Source organism: Eubalaena glacialis, chromosome 8 (assembly GCF_028564815.1).
Source record: "Eubalaena glacialis isolate mEubGla1 chromosome 8, mEubGla1.1.hap2.+ XY, whole genome shotgun sequence".
NCBI lineage: Eukaryota > Metazoa > Chordata > Mammalia > Artiodactyla > Balaenidae > Eubalaena > Eubalaena glacialis.
Window position 1 is genome coordinate 77293861 of NC_083723.1, and position 21150 is coordinate 77315010.

Here is a 21150-nt window from a genome sequence, read left to right on the forward strand (position 1 = left end):
GCCAGTCAGCTCTTTCTGTTTTTGTGTAAAGTGATTCGGTTTTCTTGCTCTTGTCACTTGAACACATTTTTGAATTGGCTATAGCATTATTTTACCACTAGTCACTAAACACTTTTCCAGTTTATTTACTTTGCTTAGAAAGTGCCACATCAAGTACTAGACAGCTTGGTACAAGGTATTGAGTATAAGGTTGTCAATTCTGTGATGACAGGAGAAACAGAATCAGGGCATTCCTGAATTCCAACTGACTGATGTCCCTGGGAGTCATGAAAACACTGGTGTGGTGACTGCTCTTTCATTGAAGCAATACTGGCTGTACTTCATTTTATATGCTACACAATAATTTTCATTTGTTCTAAATAAATATTTCCAGTGTCCAATTCAATGGATTCTATGGTGAACTAACCCCCCTTTGTGAGAGGAAATTATTTCCTCTTAACAATCTGTTTGAAAATAAGTGAGCATTTTTATAGTTTGAGCAAACTGTTTGTGTGAATAAAGCAGGAACGAACATGTCTGTGCTCATGGAGAGTGTCCAGTCTACTTGAGTCAGGAAAGGATGGAGCTTCCTGTGGTCTAGTAAAACCCATGTTCTAAGGGAGGTCTTACATGTGCAAAGCCTTGGAGGCTTGCCTCATTCACCTTCAGGTAGAGCAGTCAGGAAGCAGGGAAGAAAGAAACCCTAGGGATGGTGAGGAATGAATGAGAAAGGCTGGGCTTCCAATATTGTCCAATAGCCAGGAGACACTGAGTCATAAAACACACTAGAAAGAATGGCTAATGGAGTAAATCGAATGCGAAGATTGTCTCAGTGCTAATTAACTTTTTCTGGGCAGAAAATTCATTTTGATTCTCTTGGGTTCTTCCCAGTATGTGCCAGGTTGAGCTAAGGTGTAAGAATCAGTAGTTATGTGGAATCAGTGGGATTAAATTTTGAACTTCTGATACCTTTTCCCATGGGCTTGATGTGGTTTAAGGAAATGTGGTATGAGTACTTCACAAAACGGTCATGTCTGCCCACTGTCCCTAGAAAATATCTCAGTAGGTAATCTGGGAAGGTCCTCAGACATTGTAACTGCTGCATGGGCAGGAATTATACTCAGAGGACATTGCCTTTAAATGTTAACTACAACAGTAACTATGATGCTAATAAAGCACTTATGTGCCAGGCCCTGTGCTAACTGCTTTATCTACAGAGAATAACCTGCTGATATGCATTTAGCCCCAGGCCAGAGTCCAGGGCAAGGTGACCCTATGTTTTACTAATTTGATGTTGGTAAGAACTTCCTGAACAAAAGCCATTACATTTGTTTTCATTATATCTTGTTTTTGTTACAGAGACACCAAAAAGTAGAGATTAACTTGTTAATTTAGAAAATAAGTTCTAAAGGCCAAGAGCATGTTAAATCACAAAAAAAGAACCATGAGGATTCGATAAGCTATTTCTTTCTGGGGATTGGTCCCCTTGATAGGAAGTAAATCTGCAAAATGTATATCGGTAGTTCTTGGGATCTTCTGGTTTTGTCTGTGTCCTGGATTTTCACTTTGTGTAGAAGGGGTAAAGGTGGGAGTTAGGAAGGTAGGGAGAGGCCCCAATTAATTCTTATCACTTGGGATTGAGGCCAAAATATTTTTCCCCTCAGATTCTAGAAATGTATATTTCCTAGCAAATAGCATTAAGTTATAGCTGGTAATGATTTAGGAAAATGTTTTTTACTTTTAAGACCTGAAAGCTATGGACTCCGCGTGTCTTGTGTCTATTACATTATGAAATTTAATTTAATATCCTGTATATATTGCAAAGGTTATTTTTGTTTGTTAAAAAAATTGCAAATTATACCTTCAACTAAATTTTCAAGTTGTAACCCATTCACGTTTTGAGTACAATGACCAGAATGTATATTTATTCCTTTAAATTAAGACTGTGTAGAAAATAATTATATTATATTCCTGTTATATTAAATGATTTATAAATATTACTTTTCATTTTGAGTCCCTAAATAGAGAAGAAATAATAAGGAAAAGGCAGAATATCAAACACTCACTTAACTACATACACATTTAAAAGGAATTCAGTTTCTCTTTGAATCATTCAGTTAGAGGCATGGGCTGTCTCTGAACTCAATCTTCCCTGTTGAGCAGGTCTACCAAGATTTTTATCAAAATCTTACACAGCTCTTCCAACGGGATGTTTGAGGAGTTGAGGTCAAAGGAAGAGACTTTGGAACTTATCAGGCTACAAGCAGAAATGTGACCCGAGAAAAAAAAAAGAAACAACAAAAAGGGCTTTACTTTTCATGTCTCTACAAAGAGAATTTGAAAAGTCCAAAACAAAGGTCTTCACATAGTTGCTTTTTAAAAAAGAACCCCAAACAACCTAGACTTTAATTTTAATAGCCTTTTGAGCAGATTTTTGCTTTAATTGAAACACAGTTTTTAAATGCCAGCTTAGTATTTCTGGTTAAGATTGACAGGGACTCCAGTAGTATCAGGCACACCTAGTACTCAGATTGTGGATTCTCATACCATTCTCCAGTGGAAGGAGCTGCGCTCCTTGGAGAAATGGCTGGTTCTAGGGCTGGGGCAGGACATATATAAGATGAGCCTGGAGCATCTTGTAGTGCCAGAAAGTAAGGAAGTGCTAAAAGGAAAAAGAAAGAAAGAAAGAAAAAAACCCCACAGTGATAAGTGATGAAGTACTCAAAAACAAACAAACAAAAAACCAAAAAAAATCCCTTATACACAAAACCCCACAATGATAGGGGTGTGGATATAGGAGCCAACTGAAAGAGCCCTCAATGGCCAATTTGAGTGACAAAATTAACAAAGTAGTACAGGACTACTACTAAAGTATCAAAGTACGAAATAAAATCCATGAGTCCATACTGATATAAATAAGTGATTAAATAAATAAATTAGGGAGAACACACACATTTCCCTTACAAAAGAATACCAAATAATTTATGTTGGTACTCTGCCCTCAATATGGTGGAGTATAATTCCAGACTTTTAAGTGTGGGCTGCACACAGTGACTTTCTTCTAAAGAGTACAGGATGGAAAAAGGAGAAAAAAAGGTTAACTGCACACTGGGGGAAACTGGTAAACACTACCTCGGCTAGGTAATCAAGGTTAGTGTCTACAGTGATGTTATGTTGATACATGTATACTTTTGATAGGATGTGATGAAAATGGTAGTTGACCTCTGTGGTCTTCATCCCCAAAACACACTACTCCAGTCTAATCATGAGAAAAACACCAGACAAATCCTAATTGGGGGACATTCTACAAAATATCTGACAGATAATCCTCAGACTATTGAGGTCATTAAAAAAAAAAAAAAGGAAAGGAAAGTCTGATAAACTGTCACAGCCAAAAGGAGCCTAAGGAGACATGACTACTAAATGTAATGGGGTGTCCTGGATGGGATCCCAGAACAGAAAAAGGATATTAGGGAAAACCTGAGGAAATCTGAATAATACTAATGCATGAGTATTGGCTCATTAATGTGACAAAGGTACCATACTAATGTAAGATGTTAATAATAGGGGAAACTGGATATGAGGTAAATAGGAACTCTGTACTATTTTCCCAGTAATTTTGTAAATCGAAAATAGTACTAAATTTAAAAGTTTATTAAAAAAAGATTAGCAGGGAATATAATTGGGGGAAATCAGTAACACTGTTACTTTGGACTTGTACCAGCCTCTTCTCCTGCTTGTTTAAAAAAAAAAAAAAAACTTCTGTGAAAAGTCTCACTTGTCCTCACACTGTCTGAGATATACAGATGGCCAATATTTTTTTCTTGATTATAACAGGGAAGGAAAATATAGTTGTCTACTGACCCTACTGTTGAATTAGATGGTGTGGGCATTCTAGAATAAAAACAGGAAACAAACCCTAATTTATATTAAGGACTTTTTAAAGCTTACATTCCTGTTAGAAACTTGCTTAAGAATAAAGATGTATCCCATTTGCAAACTACAGTGTCTTTAAGATAATGATTTTGCATTTCTAACTTCTTCTAATGATAATAGAGCTCTGGTTCTTACTGACGTTCACTCTCATAGGCAGAGCACCATAAGTGTTCTGAGGTAACCTGACACCATGCATGGGGTACAATTACACGACCTAAAGTGATCTGAGTGTGGCCTGGTTGGAGAAAATATATAAGTACGGTGTGTGCTTTGTCCCTTTGCCCAGGATTGCTCATCTCTCATGATAGTAAATGTTGCCCAGTTGCAGAGAGGCTAGAACAAAACTGAACAAGTTCCCAGAGGCATGCCTTTTCTGAATCACTTCATTCAAAGGTTGTGTACTTACTAATTACTCTGAGCCCTACATGCCAAGAAATAACAATGCAGCCCAGGGACAAAGTCCACACTAGAGAAGGATTGTCATCTGCTTTCATTGGATTTCAGCAATTAGTTTCAGCCTATGCAAATATTTCTGAAATATTTCAGTTATGAAAAATGAACTGTTATCAGTTAATAGTAAAGGCAGTAAAATTGAATATACTGTTTGCTTTTTTATATGTTTCTCTATTTAGAAAGTGGTACATAAGCCATGTAATTTTATTAATCCATAATGTATTATAAACAGACAATTCATGTGAACCTTAAAAGGTTTATATCTTTCTTTATTTGGACTCTAAGTTTGTTGGAACTAAAAAAAAAAAAAAAAAAAGCATGTTTTCCAGTTATATTTTTGGTTGAGTAGGGGAATGGGAAGCAATGACTATAAGAATCTATGAGATCTAGAGTTACCAGATTGGCTATTATATATGAAACATTAAATCAGTATCTAAATTTTTTCTCATGTGACAAATTTAGCTGATATTGACAAGTACATGCCTAAAATTGACTTGATTCAACATGGATAAAATTATACATATATACACATATATACGTATAACTGAGTCACTTTGCTGTACACTTGAAACTAATACAACATTGTAAATGAACTATAATTTTAAAAAATGGAAAAATAAGACTAAAAATTAAAAAAGAAAAGCTTTCTTAAAAATTCAAAGTTTGAAAGGATAAAATGAAAATAAAAAATGCTCAGAGACAGCAATTCCTTGACCTGAACCTATCCATGATTTTACTGCCGCTCTATCTAATACTTTTCAGTTTACTAATCCCAAAGGGATATACAAGGCCCAGCAACCACAAATTTCATGTCTTTTTGGCTCCCTCTTGTGGCTGAACTCTATATTAACTTCTTACCTACAAACAGATTCCTAACAATTCTAACAAAGGTAAAAACTAATGTTTTCATTTTTACTTTAGTGCTGTTGGTGTTTTATTTTTATCTGAAAATTTAAAAGTATGCCTTTGTAATATATACAACAAACTATTTCAAAGAGCAAAAAACAATATAGTAGAAAATAATTCCTCTAAACAAAGGGTAAATTAAGTATTCCTTATCCAAGAAAGAGACTTAGGGAGTAATTTTATTAAGAGTTATTTGTAGATTGTCATAACAAACCTCTCTCATAAAATTCTGATTAAAAATTTTGTTGAGGGCACCGGGGCTTTTTCTATGAACCTTGTAAGAAACGTAAGAGATTCTTATTAGATTGAATAACTAAGTCAAAGGCAGGGAAATGGGCCAAGATGATCTGTATGAATCTTTTCAAACATTACTATTCCATATTTCCTACTTTTTTCTTTGTTTAAATGCAACAAACTGTTAGTGGATTTTAGTCTATTTGTTTTATTTTTGTTGTTTTGGTCTTGGTTTCTATAATCAATTATCTCTATTGAAAAAAAAGGAACACTTGTTTTTCTATAAGTTCCCACTTTGGAGCTTTTTTATTTTGCATATAACTCATTTCCACTTGAAAATGTTATTTGATCTCATATAAGGAAAAGAAACCTCAAACTTACAAAGAATCATTTCCATAGACATCACTTTTTTTGTTCTGTGACAAATAATAAAATTGTTCAAGAGGAAGCTTTCTGAAAAGAAAGAAAAGATTAAATTGAACATCTTTTTAATAACACAGTGTAATGGTGAGATAGTAAAAGATAAAAATAGACTAATACAACCATGTATATATGGTAATTCAGTATATGAAAAGGTGGCATTTTAAATCAGTGGAAAGAGTTTACTTTTCAATAAACAATGCAGGGGCTTCCCTGGTGGTGCAGTGGTTGAGAATCTGCCTGCCAATGCAGGGGACACGGGTTCGAGCCCTGGTCTGGGAAGATCCCACATGCCGTGGAGCAACTGGGCCCGTGAGCCACAACGACTGAGCCTGCGCGTCTGGAGCCTGTGCTCCGCAACAAGAGAGGCCGCGACAGTGAGAGGCCCGCGCACCCCGATGAAGAGTGGCCCCTGCTCGCCACAATTAGAGAAAGCCCTCGCACAGAAACGAAGACCCAACACAGCCAAAAATAAATAAATTAATTAATTAATCAAAATAAGAAATCTCTTTATTAAAAAAATAAATAAACAATGCAGGAAAAATTCACTAGCCATTTGGAAAAAAAGATTTTTATTTCATATTACTCACAGAGATAATTTCAGATGGATTAAAAATCTAAAGAATTAGGGAAAAGCATACAAATATTAAAAGAAAATATACAAGAATATGTTTTTTTCTTGGTGGTAGGGAAAACATTTTAAATAAGATTTAAAACAAGTCAAAAATCAAAAGGAAGTTTGATAACATCAAGTGAAAAACTTCTGAAGACAAGACAGCATAAAAAAGCTCAAATAAAACAAAGATTGGAAGAAATGTTTACAATAAAGATACATAAGGGATTAATATCCAGAACATAAAGAACCAATACGAGGGCTTCCCTGGTGGCGCAGTGGTTGAGAATCTGCCTGCCAATGCAGGGGACACGGGTTCGAGCCCTGGTCTGGGAAGATCCCACATGCCGCGGAGCAACTGGGCCCGTGAGCCACAACGACTGAGCCTGCGCGTCTGGAGCCTGTGCTCCGCAACAAGAGAGGCCGCGACAGTGAGAGGCCCACGCACCGCGATGAAGAGTGGCCCCCACTTGCCGTAACTAGAGAAAGCCCTCGCACAGAAACGAAGACCCAACACAGCCAAAAATAAATAAATAAATTTAAAAAAAAGAACCAATAAGAATCTATAACTAAAAGACAAGCAATAAAAATGGGCAAAGAATAAGAACAGAAAAGGAAATATAAACGGTCATACATAAGAAAACATAAACGTAAGAAAAAAAGTACTTAACCTAATCAGAGAAATGCATTCTGATAACCATGATAACATTTTTATTCATTAGATAGGCAAAAATTATACAGTTTGATAATATAATACAATTGGCCAATAGTATGGTGAAATGGATACTTTTAGACACTACCATGAGAATATAAAGTATTTGGGCTATATCTACTAAAATTAAAAATATTCATATATTGTGACCCATAACTTCGACTTAGGATTTTCCCTAGAGAAACATTCATTTGTGTATTGAACTCAAGGAGGCCTGTACAAAGATATTTATTACATTCAGTTAATACAAAAGAAAAAAAGAAAAAAAATACAAGAATGGCTAAATAATCTGATGCATCCATATTGTGGAACACTGTGAGAAATTAAAAAGAATGAGATAGATTGTATTTACAATCTTTAGATTGCAGTTTTAGGTTCACAACAAAGTTGAGAGGAAGGTAGAGAGATTCCCAAACACCCTTTACCCTGCACATGCTTAGCCTCCCCCATTATCAACATCTCCCACCAGAGTGGCACCTTTGCTAGGACTGATGAACCTCCACTGACACATCATTATCACCTGAAGTCCATAGTTTACATTAGCCATCACTCTTGGCGCTTGTGATGTTTTAATATATATTGTAGTGCTGAACTGTTCCTTGCTGCTCAATATCTTTTGAACGCCCACCCTGCATCTCATCTACCCAATGTAGATTCCAAAAAACTTGCTTTCTCAGCCTTTTGAGATTGGCCCTAAAGTATGAGGGTTATTCATACCCCACGAGAATGCTCAGCAACAGAACCCCACATTGAGGATGTTCGTAATTAGGTGGATAATATGATCAAGTCTGTGGGCATCAGCCAGGCTTTCTCCAGTCACCCTGGTGCTTGCTCAGTGGCTTCATAAACTAAATTATCATGGGGGCAGGGGCAGAAGTTCTTATTTATGGACTCAGCAACATGACCTCATCAAAACTGACCTGGCCACATGTGAGTTTACCAGCAGAAGTTACCAACCCTAAGTAATTCATAGAGAAAAATCTCTCTGGGTGTACTGGTCAGCCAGCTGGTGGGAGGCTGATTACATTGAACCCCTTCCATCTTGAAAGATGATTTATCCTCACAGGACACTTCTAATTATGGATTTCCCTTTCCTCCTCACTTCACTTCTGCCAGTTACATCATCAGTGGAATGTAACTGAATGCCTTATTCACTTCATGCCATCTTAAACAATATTACTCTTGACTAAGGAACTCAATTTATCACAAAAAAAATAAGGCAGTGGTTGAATTTAAGGGTTCACTGGCCTTGTCATATTTACAGAATGGTAGCATAGCTTATTGACAATTCAGCTATGGCTGAATGTTATCCTGGAGTGTGGCACATGCTGTGAAGCGGTGACCAATAAATAGTTTCCCCCATAGCCAGAATGCATGGTCTAAAAAGCAATGGGGGGAAGTGGGAGTGATGCCTCTCACTCTTATTATTACACTCGAGGAAATCTTTACTTCCTCCCCAGCCACCTTGGGCTTTGCTGGTTTAGAGGTTAAGGGAGAAATGCTTCCATCAGACGGCACAACAATGGTCCCATTGAACTGGAAGCTGAACTGATGAGGTCGTAATCTGGGGCTCCTTATGATTCTGGAGAAAACAGCCAAGAAAGAATTATTCCAAGTAGGCTAGGATGATTGATCCTAAATATCAAGGGTAAGAGGATTGCTGCTATACCATGCTGGGAGAAAGGAGTATTTCTAGAACCTAAAGCATCTTTTGGACACCTCCTAGCATAGCTTCCAGTGGCATAAAATTAATAGAATACTGTAGTATTCTATTACTGCACACAGGCAGAACCACTAAGAGCTTAGATCTCTCAGGAACAAATTTGGGGCTGCCCCGCAAGGTAATGAATTCCTACCAGCTAAGGACAAGGGAACTTGAAATGGGTAGTGGAGGAAGGAAATTATAACACCAATAATAGCCTCATGACCAGCTGTAGACTGCAGTCACTTCCCATATTTCCTTCCTTGCTATGTCCTGTATACATACATATATATATGTATATACATATATATATAAAACTTTTCTTTATTTCCTCTCTCTTTTCCTTATTATTTCATATAGGGTGTGTTGGCGATGGTTTACTTTATTTAATGCCTTAATGTGGACTGACTATCAGGACAATATTATGACTGAAATAGAGAGGAGTGACCATCACCAAGTGATCCTGGACTTGGAGCTGGATGCAGGAACTGATGAGACTTTGGATCTCCCCTTTTGGGGAGGTGAGTGCATTTTCATTTGTATGAAAAATGTTGCATTTTCTTACACTGGAGCAGCAATTCTCAAACTTTGCTGCACGTTAGAATTACCTGAGGGATTTTATTAAAATGCATATTCTGTTTCAGTAAATCTGGGGTGGGGTCCTAGATTTTGCATTCACCATTTCCTAGGTGATGCTAATGCTGCTGGTCCATGGACCACTTGTTCAATAGAAAAGCACGTTACTGTTGTTGCTGCTATTGTTTAAAGTGACAGTCAGCTGGCACTGATGGCTATCTAACATCTTTACCATATCCTCTGTACATTTTGCTAGTTTCCCACATTTTGAACACCCCACTTCCCTAGGTAGCATCCAGAAAATCCACTTCCCAGCCTTCCTAGCAACCAGGGTGCAAATGTGTACCCTAAGTTCTGCTGTCATCCACATCTGCACTAGACTTTGATTTGAATGTGAGTAGCCTCAGAACACAGGCTTCAAGTGGGGCATCCATATTGCTCATAAGGTAGAATCAGAGGTGTCCACTTTTAGCAGAGGCACTTCCCTGGATGAGGCCAGTCCTGGGAATGAGTCTGGCTATTATTTCTGGAAGCTTAGCAATTAGCCTATTTCTCTAGCCCTCCTACAGTTTTGTGAGTTAACCTATTATCCTCTAATAACCTCTTCTTAAATGAGCCAGAATGGATTCTGTTATTTGCAACTAAATATCCTAATGCATACAAATGAATAAGTTGTACAATTAAAATTTAATTAAAAAAGGGGACTTCCCTGGTGGTGCAGTGGTTAAGAATCTGCCTGCCAATGCAGGGGACACAGGTTCGAGCCCTGGTCTGGGAAGATCCCACAAGCCGCGGAGCAACTAAGCCTGTGCGCCACAACTACTGAGCCTGCACTCTAGAGCTCACGAGCCACAACTACTGAGCCCGCGTGCCACAACTACTGAAGCCCACACGCCTAGAGCTCGTGCTCTGCAACAAGAGAAGTCACCAAAATGAGAAGCCCGCGCACCGCAACAAAGAGTAGCCCCTGCTTGCCGCTAAAGAAAGCCCGCAAGCAGCAACGAACACCCAACGCAGCCAAAAATAAATAAATAAATAAATAAATTTTTAAAATTCATTAAAAAAAAAAGAGGAGTGAGAGAAAGGGGCAGAAAAAAATATTAAAAAAAAAAGAACAAAAGTAGTTTTATTAGAAACATGAACTTTAAAAAAAGCAAATGTAATTTGGTCTAAATGAGAGAATGTCTATAAGACACTTGGCACAATGTGTGGTATATAAAAGTTCTTGATTAATGCTGCTGTTTAAAAAAGATATTTTCTTATTTTTATGGAAATGGCACATCCTTATTATAAACATTTCAGTAAGTACAAAAAAAAGCACAAGTAACCTCATGTAGAACATGATTCTAGATATCTCTCTAAAAAATAGATGTAAAGAAGTAAAGAACGGAGAGATGGACAGCTCTAGTCAGAACTAAAGTTTCAAGAATTGGATCAAAGTTCCTGCAATTTCTAAAAGAAAATTAAATTTTTTGTTTTGTTTTCTGGCCGTGCCATGTGGATTACGGGATATTAGTTCCCTAACAGGGATTGAACCTGGGCCCTCAGCAGTGACAGCATGGAGTCCTAACCACTGGACCACCAGGGAATTTCCTAAAAATTTTTAATTTTATTAGCATCTAACAGATGAAAAGGTAAACCTGAAGGAATTCCCGAACTATAGATAAATATCTCTTTATTACATAGATATAATTTTATACAGATATTTTAGAAATTTAAGAAAAAGTTTTTGAAACATTTAGGATATTGGAATCATTGTCATTTTTTAGATAATATTGACTCTCAGGCATGAAAGATAAGATGATAAACCCAGTTTCACTTGCTTCTGTTTCCTTTCCCTGATCTCCCCATTTTGGTTGTTTATATAAACTGTACTTTGCCAGGGTTTATAACATTATTGTAGAACACTGGTTCTACAATAATAATTTTCCCTCTATGGGGGAAAATCCCCACTCCTTCCAGTCAGGGAAGTGCCCATACCCAGGGGCTTCTCTGCTCATTCCCTGAAGTCATCACTGCATTCCGGAGGAGCACACATTCTGCAGAACTTCATCTCTCTTGAAATCTTGCTGTTTTAAAATAGGGGCTTCTACTCTTGAGGCTTTTTGTCTTTCCTAATAGGATTATCTACTCAATCTTTAAATCTCTTCAAATTGGAGAATTAGCATATTTTGTAGACTTACCTTGCCTCAATATGCATTTGGAATGTAGGGGTGGGGTTAGGTATAATGCCTCTCAGCCAATAGTGTGGCTTCCCCCTGTACTCCCAGCACTTACAGGGAGAGTTTGAAAATATGTGTGGGTGGTTTCATTTTGGTTGTCACAATGAATGCAAGATGCTACCGGTATTTATAGGTAAAGGGCCAAAGATGCTAAATATCTTGCAAGGTATGCGACAAAGAACTGCCCTGCCCAAAATGCCGTCTTGAGAAACACTTAGGAACTGGAATAAACTACACAGAATTATCTTTCCTTGGCACATTAAAATTAATGGCATAATTTTATGGCATCCTTTTATTGTTTGGGGGCTGCTGGTAAATTTTGTATTTGTTTCATTTTTGAGGCGATAGGAGTGGGATATTCTGTGATCCTATTCCCCACGGGTAGTGGGGTGAGTTGTATCACAACACCCACCAAAAATCTCCTCCGGGGAAGGTGACAGGGTGTGGTTATGAGAACAAGCTTTTACATGGGCCAGATGAGGCTTGACCCATCAGAGAACTGAAAAATACTCTGTTTGTTTAAAAGGCTCTTCTTGGGGAAAAAGAAAAATATTGTGATAGAAGTTATTCCCTGTTAGGAAATAAGATAAAACCTATTCTGTGGTTGTTTGCCAAGTGATTTACATTGTATCAGATGATATTTATACTTTGTCTTAAATATATTTTTAAGAGATAAATATGCCAAAATGATAACATTTAACATAAAAGGGTGTGAAGAGAATCCGAATACATTAACCTGCATTTCTGAATCACGGATGGCTGACATTTTAATTGGAACAAATATTTCCTCTCCCAGTATCCTAGGGCTGCATTCAATAAGACACTAAACACAAACCTCTGATTTCAAGCTGGGTTTCCCTTAAGAAGCTAGTCTTTTGCTTTCTTTTTACACACTGGAATTCTGTGAGTATACTTCTAATTCTTTTAGAATATTGTGCATTTTTTTAGTATACAAATTTTGGGGACCAGGGCTGTCCTCATACCCTTAGGGGGTATAAGGAGCTATACCCCTAATCTCTAGACCAATGCTTGCTATACTCAAATTACTGAATAAATGTATAGCTGGAATAAGCGAATGAATGAATAGATGAAAAGAATGTGGGATTTGGAGTTAAATAAATCTGGACTCAAATCCCTGTTCTGAAACTTCATAGTTGTCTGACCCAAGGAGAGGTAATGAATCTCTTGGGTCTCTATTTCTTGTAAAACCAGGATAACAATATCTACTTTACAAAGATACCATAAATCTGTATTATATTAGAAAGTAAGTTCCATGAGAGTGGGGGCTTAAACAAATCTGTTGGATGAATTAATGAACTTGAAGTCCTATCTATAATGTGTCAATATTTGCATCTTTCCAATTGGACTTTTCATTTGTCTACTTTTTATTGCTTTATTGAGGCTTTCATAAGGCTGCCACATGTCCCTATTGTTACTGTTTTTCTCTCTAGCTGCGGCTTGTCTTTCCTGATTTATTTCTTTTAATCTAGTTAGCTAGATTGTTAGTACACTGGGTAACCAGGATTGGATAAAGCAGGAATAACCAGGCTGTGTGGAGAAGGTTGGATGGATTTTGCTTTGAGTAAATTTCATACTTCTTAGTAGTAAATGTGACATCTAATTTACTGCTCAAATTTTTTTTGTGCTTTCTCTTCAGTTTTAACCTGTACTTTGAATAAAGTTGCTGAAAGGGTAACTTTAAGACTTATAAATGATGACTGAAATATTTTAATACTTGAAAACAATGCCCAGTAGATTCTAATTGATAAACAAATTAGAAATCAAAAGTTAAGAACACCTGGGTGACTTCCCTGGTGGTCCAGTGGTTAAGAATCTGCCTTCTAATGCAGGGGACCTGGGTTCCATCCCTGGTCGGGGAACTAAGATCCCACATGCTGCGGGCCAACTACTGAGCCCGCGAGCCACAACTAAGACCCGATGCAGCCAAATACATAAATTAATTAATAAAAAATATTTTAAAAAAAAGGAAGTCAAGAACATCTGTAAAATTAGGCCAGCTATTTGCTCAAGCCAAAAAAAAAAAATTAATTTAATCTCTCTCAGGAGCCTTCCTATTTAGTTTTAGATAAAATGTGATTAGCAAGGGAATTAAATTAATCAAAATTTCTGATCACATACTTAAACATCTCTAAGGAAAGCAAAGACGTTTATAACAGATATTTTTTACTGACTTCACAATTAGAAATTTTATAATTAGTGTTCCCATCTGTGTCTTTTCATAAATAGTAAAAGTTTGGAAGTAGATTTAAGTTAACAAAGGACTCACAATAGAAATATAGATAATCAAATAATAATGACCTCTGTGTGAGGGACTGAAAGTTTATTTACCTTGGCCAGGTTTCTCCACCAAATCCATAACGCTGGTGTCCTTTGCCCATGACATGAGGAGGTTCACATTTTGGCCTGTGTTCCTCAGGGAGTGAAACGGGTATTATGCCACCATATTCCCTTTCAGCGCCCCACGGAAGCCTACATTGTTGGAGTGACTCCCTTAATTCCTGATACCTGGGAAAAAAGAGAGACTTTTGAAATAGCTGCAGCGTGGAATGCTATGGTCTGAATGTTTGTGTCCCCCCAAATTTATATGTTTAAATCCTAATGCCCAGTGTGATGGTATAAGAAGGTAGGACCTTCAGGAAGTGCCTAGGTCATGAGGAGCCCTCATGAATGGGACTAGTGCTCTTGTAAGAGAGACTCCCAAGGGCTTGCTAGGCCCTTCTGCCATGTGAGGATACAGCGAGAAGGAGCTGGTCAGAAATACATATTCTCAGGCTCCATCCCAGACCTAGGAATCAGAATTTGGGGGTGGGGGCGTGGAGCCCTGTAATCTGTTTTAAACAAGCCCTCCAGATGATTCTTTTGCATGCTAAAGTTTTAGATGCACTGCTCTGTTCAACAGTTACCTTCCATAGAAAACAGGTCTCCAATAGTCCCACCCTTTACAACTGTACCATTCAGTAGGTTGGAGACATAGAAGTTTCCTAAATTTGGCTGGTAGGGCTAGTCTGATGTTGAAAACTGGTAGTTCAGATGACTTTCTCTGTTCTTTCTTAACAAGGGAGTAAACGGCAAGGATACTTACTCACTGTTGTAACCATGTTTTACAGGAAGTACTCAGTGGATGTCTGTTAAATGAATGCATGCCTGAGTGAATGAGCAAGGCCAAAGAGACTGATTTGTCTCCTGGACTGCAACTTATGACACAGAATGAAAGCTTCAGGCTAGGGAGAAGGCCTCACAAAACTCTTAAGAATATCTGGCTAAAGATCTGCATCCTAATTAGGAAGGATTTAATGTCTTCCAGTTTCCACTAATGGCAGTCTGAAATATTTGGACTAACCTTCCCACTGAAAATAACTAAAAATGCTGAAAAAGCAGCTTTGGGGTTGGTGAACATGTGGAGATGGGGGGGCAGTGGAGCCCTCAGACCTCATGTAAGTTCTGTGCCCCTTCCCACATACCTTGCCCTATGCATCTCTTCCATCTGGCTGTTCTTAAGTTATATCCTTTTATAATAAACCAGCAATCTATCACCAAAAGATGAACAGTACAGTGTTCTAGAGAACAAAGAACATTGATTCATCACAGTTTCCACAGCACAGCAAAAAGAGGACAGGTCATTGTAGACAAGGACTCTGGCACACTCACCACGGAATCCCCAGGATATAGTATAGTACCTTGCAAATATATGGCGCTCAACAAATATTCATTGACTAGGTGGTTTTCCTTGAGAGCAGACAATGACATGATAATCTTAGAAAGGGAACCAATTGTACTTTGGGTTAAATTTTCTTGGAGAAGTTGAATTCTTTTTTTATTTGACTGTTTTGATTTGTTGGGAGAAGACAAAACAAAACAAAATGCTGAAAAGAAAAAAAGAAAAGCATCTTCTTAAAAACAACTCATTGTTAATAAGACAGAAAGGGATACCAGGGCTCCATAAGAGGAAAAACAGGAATCCAGAGAGGTAAACAAGCACAGAAGCCACTTTTGCCCTTAGGGCAGTGCCGATTCTGGCGAATTTTTGTTTTAAGGATTTTGCAGGGTGAGGAGCACAGAAATCAGCCAGGTGAGGAACTGAAAGGACACCATCTCCGCAATAAGCTGGGACCTTAAAAGGCTTCCCTCTCATGTTAAAAGTGAGTCAGGAATAAACCAGCTCTCTCATCTTCTGCCCAAGTTTGCACCTGTCCATGACTCGAACTTAGATTTAAGTGGTCTGGGATACCTCCTGTACATATATATGCAAGACCAACAGGATTCCCTTCTGGAGGAAGGATTCTTGTAGGAATCATTGTCTAGGATGAGTTCTAAAGGATGAGTAGGACTTATCTAGGTGCAAGAGAGGGAATACCCTAGGCAGGGGGGAATAACATGTAAAAAGGCCTAGAGGTTAGAAAGGTTATAGAATTGAAAATTCCTGACAGTGTTGGCTCCAGAATCCTTCTTGGGGAAGGACTTGCTTGTTTTATAAAATTAAAAAAAAAAAAAAAAAAAAAATTTGTTAGGTCGCTTGGTAAAGAGACAGAGACTCTGCAAGTACGGGTGTTGCTGAGGACTCAAGCAACCCAAGATTTGTTAAGCTGCTCTGCAGTGGAAGGGATTTGGTTTTTTGCTCTCGAGAGAGGAAGATGAGAGGAAAGGGAAGTAAAGGGAGAGGAAGAAAAGAAGCCAGCAGGATGGTAAGGGATTGCACTGGGTGAAAAACCAGTGAGAGAACTCTGGTGACAGCTGGGCTAAAGAAATTTTAAAAATACAGAAGCTATGGCTAATAAGGGGCTTTTAGTTACGTATTGTATGGTGTGATATGATTCTTCCTTTTGACCCCTAACTGATTAGTAAAATTTACCAGGCTCACAAGTGCTCTGTGTTTGGGGTCTTTGGAGGAACCTAAAAAATGACTGAGTTTCACACCTGGGTCAAAACGTTGTTGAACAGAATCAGTATAGGTGGAACCAGGAACCCAAAGTCAGTAATGACCAACCCCCCACCCCCCATCCTGGGAATTTGGATAAATTTTGAGGAAGGCTTTGGATTTCCAGAAGGCACGGAATAAAGATTTGAGTGGAACTTATCTGGATCTTAAGGGCTGAGAAGACAGAGTTGAATTTTGGGTTATATCAGTAGAGCTGTGTGAGAGGGGAAGCAAGAGAAGAAGACAAGGACAATATCCTGCACAGCCTTATGGGCCCTTTGGACTATACCGTCTGAGCAATGGGGAGCCAGTTAGAAACATGGGAAGGGAGCTCAGAGAGAGAGGTGTGGACTGTAGAGCTGCTTTCTTCTTTGTACCAGGATAGCGCTTGGCTTAATGTAATCCCCCTGTACATATTTGCTGAATGAAATGAAGGAGTAACACTTGGGACTGTCTTATACGTGGAATGCATTAGCTCATAAAGTCACTAGACAGGGGTTGCACTAGATAGGCATTGGCAAATTATGGCCCACAGGCCAAATCCAACCTACTGCCATTTTTGTAAGTAAAATTTTATTGGAATGCAGCCATGACCATTCATTTATATACTGGCTATTGTCTATGGCTGTTTTCACCCTACAACAGCAGAGTTGAGTAGTTTGACAGAGACTATAGCGCCTGAAATATTTACTATCTGGTCCTTTACAGAAGAAGTCTGTCAACTGCTGCATTAGCTAGTGAAGGAGAATCTGGTGACCACTGATTTGGGGTGCTGTAGGAGGGATGCAGGTATTCAGTTCTCAGACCTCTGAGGTATGATCTATGACTGTGATCAACAGCCACAGTTTGGGGGGCATGACAAGTGAAAAATATTTAAACACATTTGATTAATGACAACCTAAGCTTTAATATCTAAGTTTTTTAAAGTTACATTTAAATTAGATGAGTTAATTTCTCAGCATCTGACCCTCATATGTTACACTAGCCTAGGAAGATGAGCCAGTAGCATATGTTAATCAGTCATTTGGGTTGGCATTCATCTAAAGCCAGTAAGTTGCAGGAAACCATTTAAAATAAAAGGCAAAGCAAAAATAAGTCATATTTCTCTTTCATTTTAGGGTCTTACATTCCCCGCCCCGCCCTAGCTTTAATATTAACAGAATTTATAGAAGGAACTAATTAAATTAAATATTGACGTTTTAGGATTAAATAACTTCATAGCTTAAATAATACATGTCTCCAAAGCAAATAACAATAAATTATTAGTGCTGCAATCTTTAGCCACATAAAATTAATGTTTACTTGTTTTTGAGAAACATACATTCCCTATGGATGAACCAATATCTTGCTTTGGAGTCACTGTACAGAATTTTGACTCAGGGGGGCTGAATTTGGCCAGTAATTATCGGAAGGCATGATTAAAGGAAAGCCTAGAACAAACATTTTTAGACAGGAAGCTAACAGTCAAAAAAAAAATTCAGGAATCAGAAAGCAATGGGATGAAGCCAGAAACAAAAATGGGAACTTATATTTAAATCTTAAGCAATTCTCAAGACACTTCCTTAATTGATGTTTATTTTCCTAATGGACTAGGGAACTTGCTAGAGGTAAGGAGATGTCAACTGAATGGAAAAAGGAGATAGGTGTCTGTGATTTTGAGTTTCTGTACCTGCCATTCTTAAATTTTCAATGGAAGAAATATAAAAGAATACCACCTGCTTATTAATATTTTTAAAGGAGAGCAAGTAATTATACATAATAGTGACTAATATAATTGTTCCAAAATATACCAGTGAAGAAAGTAACTGAAGTACAAAGATTAATTTGCCCTCGGTCACTGGGTAAGCCAGAACTGCAATCCTGGTTTTCTTCTTGTTTACAGTGCTTTCTGCTAGCCCAGTGGTTCTCAAAATAAGCTGAAAAACTTCTAAAAATGTAGATTCCCTAGACCCAACTCAGACCCAGGGAATCATAATATCTACAGATAGAGCTTGGGAATCTGTATTTTCAGAACACTCCTCATGTGATTTTGATGTGCCCAGTTGTCAGACCAATGCTGGGTAACAATGGAGGTAGACTGTGTTGCCTATTCTGGAAAGAAAAAAAAATAGGTGGATGTGAGGAAATAATTCTGCATCTCTGTAAAATTGCCAAGTTAGTTCAAAATACATTATAATATTTTAAAAAATCATCCTTTTAAGTACATCCATGTTTAGAAAATAAAGCTGCTGAGAGCTAACACATTCTAGGACTCACGTTCATCCTTACCATTATGAAGGTAATCCCTAAAAGCCAGGAGATTTTGTTTTTCATTGTTTTGTTTTGTTTTTGAGATACCTTGAGGTTTGAGCTGGGAGCTACAGACCCTGAACCTGGTCTGTAAGAAGTAAGCCTCAGCATTGATAGGGCAGAGTTGCCAATATTACCCTGATGACATTTTCCAGAGCAGTTCAGAGGAATACCACTGAGAGAAAAGAGAACTTCTATTTCTGTAAACTGCCCAGCTGCTTTTTAAAAGGAAGTTAAATGGAGGGGTTCTGAGAATACATGATCATCCTGGCTTTCCCATTTGGGGACTATGAAAGGAAAAAGTTCACATGGAATAAAATGGAAAGCAAATTTTATTTATTAGGAGCTAGGAACATGGTTGTACCTAGATATTGCTTCGAATAATACCTTATTATAGTTTATAGGTAATTCAATATATGCTGTGTTTAATTTTGTAGTCAGTTAGTGAAAAGCAATATTTTCTCAAAGATGTTTCTCTTAGATTTCATGCCAGTTAAAGGGTTTTGGAGCCAATTACTAACCAACCATAGGACCACTTAGGTAGAGGGGATCAAAATTTCAGTGAAACGCCTATACGAGTGCTTTTGAGGGCATAGTGAGTTCAATCAGACATGGCAGCGCTAAATTCCTACTCAGATCCCTTTTGGCCAAATATAAAACCTCACATTGCTGCTTTTGATCCAGGGACAACTGCCCATCCCCAGATCACACACGATCTGCTAAGGGTTTCCTCTGACTCCAGGGAAGCCCTGTCTAATCTGATGGTCCTCGGAGCTGAGTAGGAATTTAGGGCTCACAGCCCCTTTTGGGAATCAGGTAACAGCAGGTGCAGCAGGGACTGAGTCAGTAGAAGTGAGCTGAGCCCTCTTTCCCACAAATATGAAAATATTTCTTTTCATTAAGTGAAAATAGCAGTTTACAAAAAATATGTTGAATATGATCTTTAAATTTAAAAACTGGAGAGGACACATATTGAGAGATTAACAACGGTTATTGTTTCTGGATAAAGGAAGTACAGAGGTTTTCTTCCTTGTGCTTTAATTTCATAATTTTTCCTTTGGTTGGAAAAATGGAAAATTTGTTTTCTTTGTGGATTTCCATGATTTCTATATTATTTATATGGAAATGTGTTAGTTTTTGATTAGGGGGAAAAGCTATCTTTTTATTTTTGCATATAAAGAGTATGTTTACAAATTGGAATAGATCCATGGAAGTTTGATCAAGACAGTGAAAGCCTCGATGCAAGAAGAAAGAGTAAAGTCTGTTGAGAACCAGTGTTCGTCTGGCAGAGAGAACTTAGAGACAGCCAAAAGAATCTGTAAACTCTTGAGGGCTGCTATCCTGAAGATAACAGATTATTCTTATTTTGCATGGCTTTAGAGGGAAGAACAGGGTCAGCAGATGGAAGGAGGAAATATTCTTAGTAGAAAGAAAATGATCTAACAATCAGGTGCATTAATATGGTAGTGATGTTCCATTTTGGAAGTGTTTAAGCTGAAGCCAGGTGACTTGTCTGATTTGTTAAGAAACGAATTCTTTTTTTAAAAAAAATTGAAATATAATTGATGTATAACATTATATTAATTTCAGGTGTACAACATAATGATCCAATCTTTGTATATATTGCAAAATGATCACCACAATAAGTCCATCCATCACTATACATAGTTACAGAGTTTTTTCTAATGATGAGAACTTTTAAGATCTTTTCTCTTAGCAACTCTCAAATATACAATGCAGTATTATTAACTACAGTCACCATGCTGTACGTTACCTCCCCATAACTTATTTATTTCATAACTGGGTGTTCGTACCTTTTGACCACTTTCTTAAGTGAGAAAGACTTCTTAGATGAGAGATTAGACCAAGTGAAATTATAAAACAGACAAACAAGCAAAAGCAAGAAAACAATTACACAGGCCAATTTTCACCAAGGGTTTTGAGATTTTTTTTTTTTTTTCTTAAAATGATTCAAATAAATACAAGACAAAAAAGCTGGCACTAAGATCTTGGAAAATTACTTGTTTGTACCTGTTCCTCCATATGTAAAATGGGGGTAAGAATAGTACTTATAGGGCTGTTGTGAGGATTAAAAGAATTACTACATACAGAGCATTTGGTACAGTGCCAACACACAGCAATCACTCAGTATATGTTAGATGCAATTTTAAA

At 37.6% G+C, this 21150-nt stretch overlaps 1 protein-coding gene and 1 long non-coding RNA gene across 2 annotated transcripts in view; one reads left to right on the plus strand and one right to left on the minus strand.

Annotated features, from left to right (window-relative positions):
- Positions 1-21150, plus strand: part of LOC133096298 (uncharacterized) — a 76425-nt gene that overhangs the window by 23064 nt on the left and 32211 nt on the right. The window lies entirely within an intron of this gene.
- The window catches only part of SPMIP4 (sperm microtubule inner protein 4), a 36638-nt gene that overhangs the window by 14915 nt on the left and 573 nt on the right, over positions 1-21150 (minus strand). Inside the window, exons 2-4 of the mRNA XM_061197844.1 lie at positions 14103-14279; positions 5890-5961; positions 3844-3873 (exon numbers count right to left, since the gene is read on the minus strand). Of these exons, the coding sequence (XP_061053827.1) occupies positions 3844-3873; positions 5890-5961; positions 14103-14279 (279 nt within the window). The remainder of the gene's footprint in view (positions 1-3843; positions 3874-5889; positions 5962-14102; positions 14280-21150) is intronic.